This window comes from Carya illinoinensis, chromosome 4 (genome assembly GCF_018687715.1).
Source record: "Carya illinoinensis cultivar Pawnee chromosome 4, C.illinoinensisPawnee_v1, whole genome shotgun sequence".
Taxonomy (NCBI): Eukaryota; Viridiplantae; Streptophyta; class Magnoliopsida; order Fagales; family Juglandaceae; genus Carya; species Carya illinoinensis.
The window spans coordinates 32,387,899-32,400,307 of NC_056755.1; the positions used below are offsets into that span (position 1 = coordinate 32,387,899).

A 12,409-nucleotide genomic window follows, 5' to 3' on the forward strand; every position below is an offset into this window, starting at 1 on the left:
AAAACACACACACACACACAATTGTCTTGCAAATTAGTATTGTGATGAGATCAGATGAGATGCGATGCGAGATGAAGATGTGATGTGATGCGATGTGAGATGAGAGATGTGATGCAAGATGAGAGATGCGATGTGAGATGAGAGATGTGATGCAAGATGAGAGATGCAATACGATATGAGAGATGAGATGAGATGAGAGATGTGAAATGCGTTGCGATGTGAGACGAGAGATGCAATGTAGGATTAGAGATGTGAGATGCGATGCGAGATGAGAGATGCAATGTAGGATTAGAGATGTGAGATGCAATGCGAGATGCGATGCGAGATGAGAGATGCAATGTGAGATGAGAGATGGGATGAAATGAGATGATGAGATGAAATGTGAGATTAGATGAGAGATAAGATGATGAGGTTTACGCCTGTAATGCAAAAAGAAAAAGAAAAAGTAGTTGATGTATTGAAAAAAGCGTCTTTAGAGTCTATTACAACTAATTGGAATTCCTCCAGAATACAACTTTAGTAGAAAGAGAGAGAGAGAGACAGAGAGCTCCGCATGCTTCTAGAACATGTACATATCATCCAAATACTTATCCTTTTAGGGTCTCATGGAAGAAAGGATTATAACTGTTCTTGAATTAATAAAGTGAATTTATGTCTACTGAATACAAAATCAAAAAGGGAGAAAGGTGTGCAGAAACACAAACTAAATTATTCAGGATTTCATCGTTCGAGACATTAAACTGGACCATATTTTATTTGTCGAAAATGTTTAAACTTACGTGCATCCCTTGGGTTCTAACAAAAACCAAGGTTGTGCAAGAATTCTATCGGCAAAATATACTCTATATCGTTTTCGTGCTACATCAATCACACCAAAGTTATTTTTTTATGAGTATCATCACACCAAAGTTGACCCATACTAGTAAAGATGCAAGTATTCGGTACCTTTTTCTGCACAGCAATGCATACTTCGTGAGATTATCCACAAAAAAATAGCAATGCAAAAACGAACCACTCAAGAGAATAAGTACACAAAAATAAAAGAATACCAAGATTTGGTTGAAAAAAGAGAGCTAAATAATGTCACTAAACTAATTCAAAGCAATAGACGAGCAATTAATCCACAAAATAGCATGCAATAATTTACTGAGAAATTCGTACCCTTTTTTGTTCAGCTTTAAATTTCACGACTGCATCAAATGAAAGTCCTAATCTCATGTCATCTCATCCATCTCATCTCACCTCACTTGAGATAGAATTTCTCAAGAGTTCTTTAGCTGATAGACAAAAAACTAAATCATATCATAAAATAAAAGCCGATTGCAAATTCAATCCATTGATGCGAAAGAAATCAAAGCCAAAGCAAAATTTCACATAAAACTAGCAGATCAAAAAGTAAACAAACATAGATGAATTGAGATGTAGAAAAGGAATCTGAAGTACCTCTTGCTGTTGCAGGGGAACAACAACTCCTGTGGCCATCTCTTCTTGTTTCCATTGAGAGTTCTCAAAGAGTGCACAACTTAAAATCTTTCCAATCGATTATTAATGTAATTATGCAAGGAATATAAAAATAATGTCAAAACACCAAAAAAATAATATGATAACCCTACCTTAGACTTTCCTTTTCAACCTGTATATGCTAAAGTCTACCCGATCAACCTTTCCATGGCACAAACCCTTCTATAAAGTACTCAGGGCTCATATATATCCACGGAATGAAAAAAAGAGAAATTGAGGAAAATATTCTTTCTAGATAGAAGCATCAATGTTTGAAGACTGGAATGTGTACTTTTGAGATAGTATATGAGATAGTAAAAATTAAAATATGCGAATTCTTTTGTTAAATCTACCAAAAGCTAAGTACTCAAATATTAGAGAAATAAAAATGAATCATGCCTCAACCTTAAAAACGCTTCCTGGTTACTTCTTATAAGAATTTTGAGTTTGAGATGAAAATTTTATGTTGTCAAACCGAACCTTAAAAAGACCACCACCACCCAGTAGTGTTCGAAAATGAAGCAAAGAGAAACCAAAAGCATAGTCGTTGAAGGAGGCAGATACTCATATATTAGATCTTTCAGAGATTTAAAAACCAACTACCCAGCAAAAAAAAAAAAAAAAAAAAAAAAAAAAAACAAAAAACCAAAAACAAACCAAAGCTTTGTCAAGTGAAGAAGATTCAAACATTCCTGATCTCATTCTGCATCAAGTGACGAATGATGCACCTCAGATAATTTTCTAAGACTTGTGATACAATCATAGGATCCCATGACTCTGTTTCCATTAGCACAGACCCTAAGACTATGGCCTAAAGATGATGATATATTAATGGCAACGAACTTCTTACTTCTCCAACAGTAATCAACCATAAGACTTCTGATAACAATTTAATATACTCACAACCTCTGAAACTAAGGCTACTGCACTTCAAAAAATCCATACTATCAAAAACCAAATTAATTCACTAATTATTCAATGAAATTGTTAGCCAAATTTGTTTTGATTACAAACCAAAAATGCACATTCAATATTTTGCCGTCACTTCCCAAATCACAATGGAACACAAAAATAGCACAAGATCCACTAGCTAAGAAGCTTAAAACGGAATTCGACCATCTAAGCTCAAGACGCATAACTCTTTTCCTGTCAAACTTCCATTTACAACAAACCATCGATATTTTTTTGTACACTATTTACTTGCCAGCTTTAATAACTGTTAACCTTATATGACATGAGATGAGAGATGACATGAGATATGATATGAAATGACATGAAAGATATAATATGAGATGCTGTGATGAGATGAGATGATATATGATATGATATGAGATGAGATAGATGAAATGAGATTAGAGATGAGATGATGAGATGTGATGAGATGACATGTGAGACATAAGAGATGAGATGAGATGCGATGCAATGCGATGCGAGATGAAGATGCGATGCGATGCAAGATGAGAGATGCGATGCAATGAGATGTGATGTGAGATGAGAGATGCGATGCGAGATGATAGATGCAATGCAGGATTAGAGATGCGATGCGATACGAGATGAGAGATGGGATGAGATGCGAGATGAAAGATGTGATTTGAGATGAGAGATGAGATGAGATTAGAGGTGAGATTAGATGAGAGATAAGATGAGAGATAAAATTATGAGGTTTACGCCCTTAATGCAAAAAAAAGATAAATAAATAAAAAAACAGAAAAACCACAATTGTCTTGCAAAGTAGTACGTGTATTGAAAAAAGCGACTCTAGAGTCTATTACAACTAATTGGAGCTCCTACTGAATACAACTTCAATAGAGAGAGACAGAGAGAGCGCCCCGCATGCTTGTAGAACATGTACATATCATCCAAATACTAAACTATGTAGTTTACTTATCCTTTTAGGGTCTCATGGAAGAAAGGATTATAATTGTTCTTGAATTAATAAAGTGAATTTATGTCTACTGAATACAAAATCAAAAAGGGAGAAAGGTGAGCAGAAACAGAAACTAATTATTCAGGATTTCATCGTTCGAGACATTAAACTGGACCATATTTTATTTGTCGAAAATGTTTAAACTTACGTGCATCCTTTGGTTCTAACAAAAACCAAGGTTGTGAAGAATTGTATCGGCAAAATGTACTCTATATCTTTTTCGTGCTACATCAATCACACCGAAGTTATTTTTTTATAAGCATCAATCACACCAAAGTTGGCCCATACTATTAAAGATGCATGTATTCGGTCCATTTTTCTGCACAGCAATGCATATACTTCCTCACTCCGTGAGATTATCCACACAAAAATAGCAATGCAAAAACGAACCACTCAAGAGAACAACTACACAAAAATAAGAATATCAAGATTTGGTTGAAAAAAGAGAGCCAAATAATGTCACTAAACTACTTCAAAGCAATAGACGAGCAATTAATCCACAAAATAGCATGCAATAATTTACTGAGAAATTTGTACCCTTTTTTGTTCAGCTTTAAATTTCATGATTGCATCAAATCAGAAGGTGATTTCCCTATATTTAAAATAAAATAAAAAAATCCTTCGGGGTTTCTGGAACATTTGAAAGAATTCAAAAAGAAAGTTAAATTTACTACATACATCCATTTTCGACTTGTACTCGTAGATAATTTATTTTAAGAATTACGTTTGACTAAAAACGAATAAAATGAAACTAAATCTATATGGTTCTATCAAATTGATTGAAAAACACTTACGAATCGATAATCCAAATTAGTTCCAAAAGAAAACTCCACTTTAGATTCTATCAGATCTTTACTATGGAAATTAAAATCCAAATGCCTCAAGTCCAGCTAATGACAGCGTTATCTCACCATTGGATATTGTAAATCTAGCAATAGCAAAACAGAGGACCATATTACTCTACAATCAATGCACCGGGACAATTGCAAGACAAAGGAAAACTTTGTTTGGAAGTCCAGCTATGTATACTATGTTTTGTATGTAAGTTTAGCTTGTTGTACAGAGCCTTGCTATAGGCTTCATATACAATGTAATTGCATGTATATAAGGAATGGAAACCTTTTCTCCATCTCACCTGTGAGATAGAGTTTCTCAAGAGTTCTTTAGCTAATAGATAAAAAACGAAAACATATCATAAAATAAAAGCCGATTGCAGATTCAATCCATTGATGCAAAAGAAATCAAAGCCAATTTAATTTCACATAAAACTAACAGATCAAAATGTAAACAAACATAGATGAATTGAGATGTAGAAAAGGAATCTGAAGTACCTGTTGCTGTTGCAGGGGAACATCAACTCCTGTGGCCATCTCTTGTTGTTTCCATTGAGAGTTCTAGCAAAGAATGCCTTTAAAACTCGACGACAGCGACGAAAACATTTGGAGACAACTGTTGCGTGCCTCTCCTCCTTTATGTGAGTCGTCTCCAGCTCGTCGAACCTCAATACCACAATCTCTCTCGCTCTCTCTCTCTCTCTCTCTCTCTCTCATCGAGTTGTTGTTTCTTTCTCTCTGCAGGCACATAGTTTTGCAATTATGGAGGAGCATTGTAAAATATATATATATATATACACACACGAAATGAAGAAGATATGAGGATTCCAACCCCTATGTATCCTTCATTGAATATAGTAGCTCAACGGGTTTTTAAATTTTGAAATTACTAGCCGTTACTAGTTTTAAAGTGAATATGAAATACAACGGCCAAAATAATATCCTTCTCTACGGTTACTAATTTTATGATCTAGGAATTCCTAGCCGTTACTTGTTTAGTCAATTTACTTTATTTTATAAAGAATATGATCAGGACTCAGGTGTAACTTTTGTTTGTGGGGGGACTTTCTGACCGTTGGATGGATATCAAATCGAAATGACTGGGCTGTATATATATATATATATCCTTCTATGCAATTTTTGTTGCAGATGGAGACAAAGAAGTAAACGGTGCCATTTACTATTTTGGCACCGTTTACTATTTTGGCACGTTAGGCACCGAAGGCACCGTTCGGTGCTTTTGTTAGGCACCTCCCCACCTCCCAAAAATCATGCAGCAATTTGCTGCATAGTACTGATATGCTCTCCTATAAATAGGAGAGCTTAAGTGAGTATCAGTGTGTAGCAAAGGAGCGCAGCAAAGTGTGGAAGAGAGAAAACAGAGAGAGCTGTGTGTGTGCAGACAGTGTAGAGAGTGGGTGAGAGAGTTTTCTGTAAAAATCGTTTTATAGTGAAATTACAGCAGCTGTGGACGTAGGCAATTGCCGAACCACGTTAAATTTCGTCCCTCTTTTATTTAGAATCGTCTCTAAGTCAGAACAGCTCCCAACAACTGGTATCAGAGAACCGGTTCGAGCTGTCCGAAAATTCAAATTGTTCAAAATCAATTTTTGACAACTCCACGGTGTTCCTCGCGTCGAGACGAATCCGTTGCTGCAAACGGAATCGAAAACGGAGGTCGGACGAGGCTACACGCGCCTCTAGAAGATCGGCGCGTGCATCTGCTGCAACTCCACGCGCCCCACGCGCTCCAGAGGTTGAAGACGCGTGCACCACACGCGCTCACGCGCCCCCACGCGCCCTAGAGAGGTTCGACCTCACGCTCCCCCACGCGCACAGACTGTAGGCGCGTGTATCTCACGTGCCACGCGCTTGCCCACGCGCACTGTACAGCGCGTGTATCTCACGCGCCAGACAGATCAGAACCGTCCGTTTTTTCAGATCTGTTTTTGGCTAGATCTAAGCCATTCGGAGTCCAATTTCGACGATCAAATAGTGCTTTCCAACTATTTGGATCATTCCGGACTCATCCGTACGGTCGAAATTTTGATATTCGGCGTCAATATATTGGATCTGAACCATCCACGTGTTGCAGATCATTTTGGGCTAGATCACGCCAGTTGGAGTTCCATCGCGATGATCAAATAGTGCTGACAAACTATTTGGATCATTCCGGACTCGTTTCCAGCTAATTCGAGTGTTTCGGACGCAGCGGTTATCTTTGTTTGTTTAAATTTGAACTCATGGCTGGAGAAGAAGCTAAAGGTGCCGGTATCGAGAAATTTGACGGTACAGACTTTGGCTACTGGAGAATGCAGATAGAAGATTATCTCTATGGGAAGAAACTACATCTTCCACTCCTAGGAAGAAAGCCAGATGACATGAGCAATGATGATTGGAGTCTCCTTGATAGACAAGTGTTGGGAGTCATTAGACTAACACTGTCAAGATCAGTTGCACACAATGTGGGAAAGGAGAAGACCACGGCGGATTTGATGAAAGCTCTATCGGATATGTACGAGCAGCCATTAGCCAATAACAAAGTGCATTTGATGTACAAGCTATTCTACTTGAGAATGGCAGAAGGAACTCCAGTTATTCAGCATCTGAATGAGTTCAACACCATCATCAATCAATTAGCTTCAGTGGGGATTGAATTTGATGATGAAGTACGTGCACCGATTGCTCTGGCTCAATTGCCAAAAAGCTGGGAGGCCATGAGAACAGCTATTAGCAATTCTTATGGCAAAACAAAGATGAAGTATCAAGAAATTCGGGACCATATTCTTAGCGAGGAAGTTCGCAGAAGAGATACAGGAGAAGCATCAACTTCCAGTTCTGCCTTAAACCTCGAGACGAGAGGTAGAGGAGCTAGTAGAAGTTCAAATCGGGGCAGATCGAAGTCCCGAAGAGGCAGAAGTAAATCTAGGTCCGGAAAACAAGTACAGTGCTGGAATTGTGGCAAGATTGGCCACTTCAAAAATAACTGCAAAGAAGCAAAGAAGAAGAATGAGCATGATTCTGTTAATGCCACAACAGAAGATCTACAAGATGCCTTACTTCTTTCAGTCGACAATCAAATTGAATCTTGGGTGTTAGATTCAGGAGCTTCGTTCCACACTACAGCACACCGAGAAATCATGCAGAATTATGTCAGTGGTGATTTCGGGAAGGTGTACTTAGCAGATGGTGAAGCGTTGGAAATCGAAGGCATGGGAGATGTACCAATCAATCTGCCCAATGGAAGTGCATGGTTGTTACAGAAGGTGCGATATGTTCCCAAGCTCATGAGGAACCTGATTTCTGTAGGACAACTTGATGCTGATGGGCATTCGGTACTATTTACCGGTGGCACGTGGAAGATAACAAAAGGAGCTATGGTAGTAGCTCGAGGCACAAAAACAGGTACTCTATATATGACTTCAAGCATTAGAGATACTATTGCAATTGCTGATGCAAATGCCAACCTATGGCATCAAAGGCTTGGTCACATGAGTGAGAAAGGAATGAAAATACTATTATCCAAGGGGAAGTTACCAAAGTTGGAATCAACTGATTTCGACATGTGTGAAGGTTGCATTTTTGGGAAACAGAAAAAAGTTAGTTTCCTGAAAAATGGTAGAACTCCAAAATCTACAAAGTTGGAGTTGGTGCACACAGATTTGTGGGGGCCATCCCCAGTCGCTTCTCTTGGAGGATCGCGGTACTATGTTTCCTTTATTGATGACTCAAGCAGGAAAGTATGGGTTTATTTTTTGAAAAATAAATCTGACACATTTGATACTTTCAAGAAGTGGAGAGCCATGGTTGAAAATGAAACAGGCTTGAAGTTAAAATGTCTGAGGTCAGACAATGGAGGAGAGTACATCGACGGAGGGTTCAAAGAATTCTGTGCTGCAAATGGGATTAGATTTCAGAAGACTATTCCCGGGACACCGCAGCAGAATGGCGTAGCTGAACTTATGAACAGAACTCTCAACGAACGTGCTAGAAGCATGAGGCTGAATTCAGGATTGCCTGAATGTTTTTGGGCTGATGCAGTTAACACTGCAGCCTATTTGATTAATCGGGGACCTTCAGTTCCCTTAAAGTTCGATCTACCAGAGGAAGTCTGGAGCGGAAAGAAGGTCACAAGCTGAACCTGAGGAGCAGCCAAAGAAACCTGAGGTTGTTGACTTTGATGTTACTCGAGTCAACACTGATCAAAACGAGGATCAAGAGAATGATGATCCACAGATCGAACAACGTACACCACTCACTGTTATTCGAAGATCTTCAAGGACGATCAGGCCACCACAGCGGTTCTCACCATCTCTATACTACATCTTGCTAACAGATAGTGGTGAACCGGAAAGTTATGATGAAGCTCTACAAATTGAAGATTCGATCAAGTGGGAGAAAGCCATGCAAGATGAGATGGAGTCACTGATGTCAAATCAGACATGGGAGCTAACTAAGCTTCCAAAAGGCAAGAAGGCTTTGCACAATAAATGGGTGTACAGAATTAAGGAAGAGCACAATGGTAGCAAGCGCTACAAAGCCAGAATGGTCGTGAAGGGGTTTCAACAAAAAGAAGGTGTCGACTACACAGACATTTTTTCCCCAGTTGTAAAATTGACTACGATCAGGCTAGTGTTGGCAATTGTGGCTGCAGAGAATCTACATCTTGAGCAGTTAGATGTGAAGACTGCATTCCTTCATGGTGATTTGGAGGAAGACATTTATATGCACCAGCCACAAGGATTCTCAGTGAAGGGAAAAGAGAATCTAGTTTGCAAACTGAAGAAGAGCTTGTATGGCCTAAAACAAGCTCCACGACAATGGTACCGGAAGTTTGACAACTTCATGTGCAGTAATGGATTTACAAGACTGCAGGCTGACCATTGTTGCTATATGAAGAACTTTGACAACTCTTATATTATCCTACTGTTGTATGTAGATGATATGCTCGTTGCAGGGTCAAGCATCGAGGAGATCAATAAACTGAAGAAGCAGTTGTCAAAGCAATTTGAGATGAAGGATTTGGGTGCTGCAAAACAAATCCTTGGTATGAGAATTATTAGAGATAGGTCTAATGATACTCTCAAGCTCTCGCAGGAGGAGTATGTGAAGAAGGTGCTCAAAAGGTTTAACATGGACAAGGCGAAACCAGTGAGCACACCCTTAGCTAGTCACTTTTGACTAACTAAGGATCAGTCGCCAAAGACGGAGGAAGAGCAAGAATGCATGGACAGAATACCCTATGCATCTGCTATTGGTAGTCTTATGTACGCCATGGTCTGTACAAGGCCAGATATTGCACAAGCAGTGGGAGCTGTGAGCAGGTACATGAGTAATCCAGGAAAGCAGCATTGGGAAGCAGTTAAGTGGATTTTGAGATATCTACAAGGCTCTTCAGATACGTCACTATGCTTTACAAAAGCAGGTTTAAAACTACAGGGATATGTAGATGCTGATTTAGCAGGTGACGTTAACAGCAGAAAAAGTACTACTGGATTTGTGTATACGCTGGGTGGTACAGCTGTATCGTGGGCTTCTAAGTTACAGAAGATTGTTGCTCTCTCAACTACAGAAGCTGAATACGTTGCTATAACTGAAGCAGGGAAGGAAATGGTTTGGTTGCAGTCATTCTTGGAGGAATTGGGAAAGAAGAATGAAAAAGGCATTCTGCACAGTGATAGTCAGAGTGCTATTTTTCTTGCAAAGAATCCAGCCTTTCATTCCAGAACAAAACACATACAGTTGCGATACCATTTTATCCGATCTCTTCTCGATAGTGGACAGCTGATACTTGAGAAGATTCGAGGAGCAGAAAACCCAGCAGACATGTTTACAAAAGTAGTTACTGCTGACAAACTGAAGCTGTGTATAGCTTCAGTTGGCCTCCGTACTTAAAGGCATGATTTGAAGTTGCTGTGATAATTGCTATGAAGATATGTAGACTCATTTGTCTCCAAGTGGGAGATTGTTGCAGATGGAGACAAAGAAGTAAACGGAGCCATGCACCGTTTACTATTTTGGCATGTTAGGCACCGAAGGCACCGTTCGGTGCTTTTGTTAGGCACCTCCCCACCTCCCAAAAATCATGCAGCAATTTGCTGCATAGTACTGATATGCTCTCCTATAAATAGGAGAGCTTAAGTGAGTATCAGTGTGTAGCAAAGGAGCGCAGCAAAGCGTGGAAGAGAGAAAACAGAGAGCTGTGTGTGTGCAGACAGTGTAGAGAGTGGGTGAGAGAGTTTTCTGTAAAAATCGTTTTATAGTGAAATTACAGCAGCTGTGGACGTAGGCAATTGCCGAACCACGTTAAATTTCGTCCCTCTTTTATTTAGAATCGTCTCTAAGTCAGAACAGCTCCCAACAATTTTTATTTAAACCTTTTTCACATAGTTGTATACAAGGTTAGTTTCTACTTGTGAAATTATGAGATACAATGCAAGTATGAATATAAGATGGTTCCCATTTCTTTAAAGTTTGGTATGCTTGTTAATTTATTTCTTATTTGGGTGTGCACAGATGGGAAGCCAAATCTCTCTTCATTTGGAAAGAAAGCTACAATTGGTGAATTCTATTGTATGTAAACAATGTTAAACTTCATCGAAAGGATATAATTAGACCATGAGAATAATTAGCTTACTATGATTATAATTTGATTCACTGAAAGGATACATTCAGTTTTTCAAAATTTAAAAACTAGAAATATTTGAGTAGGATGATAATATCATGTGTTGTGCTGATTCTTCACTTACTGATTATACTCGTTACTGCAGCTGTTATATTACCATCTCTTCAGCATCTCTACAATGACTCATTAGACTTGGAAACTACTGGAGGTGAATTTCATGGCTTGGGTATGGCAGTCATAAAGAAATCAAAGGATAAGTGGAAGAAGCTTTCAGATGTAGATTTGGAGAGAGAAGATGAGTGTGGGATCTGTTTGGAGCCATGCACCAAAATAGTTTTGCCAAACTGCAGTCATGCCATGTGAATCAATTGCTACCATGACTGGTATTCCGACATCTTATTTTCCTCCTTTGCTTGCCATTATATTTTACTGTCAATTTGTAATGATGGTGAGTAGCTGTGATTCTTAAGTTACAGTCTTTCTTTGCTTTTGTATTTCAAAGAAACACAAGGTCAGAATCTTGCCCATTTTGCCGAGGAGCTTTAAAGAGAGTGAATTCGGGATACTTATGGGAGTTACCATGGAAATCCGGGGAGTTCTAGGGGAGGGGGAGTGATAAGAGATGATCTCGGTATTGTGTATGGAGCCTTCTCAGTTCATTTTGGTCAGGGTACTAATACTGGGGCTGAGTTAAGGGCTATTACAGAGGGGATTGTTTTGTGTAAAAGGCTAATTCTTTTTAGTGTGATTATTGAAAGTGACTCTAAGATGGTAGTGGATTGGCTTCGTGTGGGAAGGTGTACTTTGTGGTACTTATGAGACTATTGGGATGATTTACTTACTACTCTTGAAGGGATTCATTTGATGGTAGTGCACAATGTTTTGAATACCGTACCAGATGGTGTACTGGTCAAGGTGCTGAAATGAAATATTTCGATATCGGTACCGTTTCGCGTACCATTTCGGGATAGTCGATATATAAACAAATTATATATATAAATATATATAAATTATATTTCAAAATAATAGTCTATATATGAATAAATTATACATGAATACATATGTATATATAAATTATAAATAGTTTGGTATGAATTGGGGGTCAAAAAATGAGATTATAGCTTAAAAAATGAAAAAAAAAAGATAAAGATAAAGAGTCGAAATACTGGCAGGTACAGGCCGAAATACAGGACGGTATGGCCGGTATCGACCAGTACGGCCGGTATTTCAACTGGTACGAAACAGGTACCATACCTGTACTGGTCGGTACGGTACGGTACCAAAAACACTGGTAGTGCATCAATTTCAGGAAGGTAATCAAGCAACGGATTTTCTAGCATGACAAGGCAAGTTGGGACAAAATTTTACTTACGAAGAACATCAGAATTTGCCACGGATTTTGAGAGGTATTCTTTGTCTTGATAAATTGGGATTTCCTAGCCTCAGGATTTAATTTGTTGGGGTTTTGCTAAATTGGTTTTGGTTTAAAAAATAGGCATGTTTAGGTTGGTTTTTATTGCTTTA

General features: G+C 38.7%; 1 protein-coding gene and 1 long non-coding RNA gene across 2 annotated transcripts; one reads left to right on the plus strand and one right to left on the minus strand.

Moving 5' to 3' along the window:
• Positions 1-606: 606 nt before the first annotated feature.
• LOC122306993 lies at positions 607-2,856 on the minus strand. Its single transcript, XR_006241601.1, has 2 exons — positions 1,444-2,856; positions 607-1,277 (listed from the first exon to the last, which is right to left on the minus strand). It is a non-coding gene; the product is annotated as an uncharacterized LOC122306993 (long non-coding RNA).
• Positions 2,857-10,667: 7,811 nt separating this feature from the next.
• Positions 10,668-11,743, plus strand: LOC122306101 (E3 ubiquitin-protein ligase AIRP2-like). The gene is made up of 2 exons (XM_043118501.1): positions 10,668-10,833; positions 11,031-11,743. The coding sequence occupies exons 1-2, from the start codon at positions 10,713-10,715 to the stop codon at positions 11,246-11,248; spliced, it is 339 nt and encodes a 112-aa protein (XP_042974435.1). The 5' UTR covers positions 10,668-10,712; the 3' UTR covers positions 11,249-11,743.
• Positions 11,744-12,409: the final 666 nt, after the last annotated feature.

Excerpts from the sequence above, each read along its gene's own strand:
- LOC122306101 (XM_043118501.1), top strand. The coding sequence starts at position 10,713 with ATGGTTCCCATTTCTTTAAAGTTTGGTATGCTTGTTAATTTATTTCTT. Across the intron at positions 10,834-11,030 it reads TACAATTGGTGAATTCTATT|CTGTTATATTACCATCTCTT; the intron begins GTATGTAAACAA and ends TCGTTACTGCAG.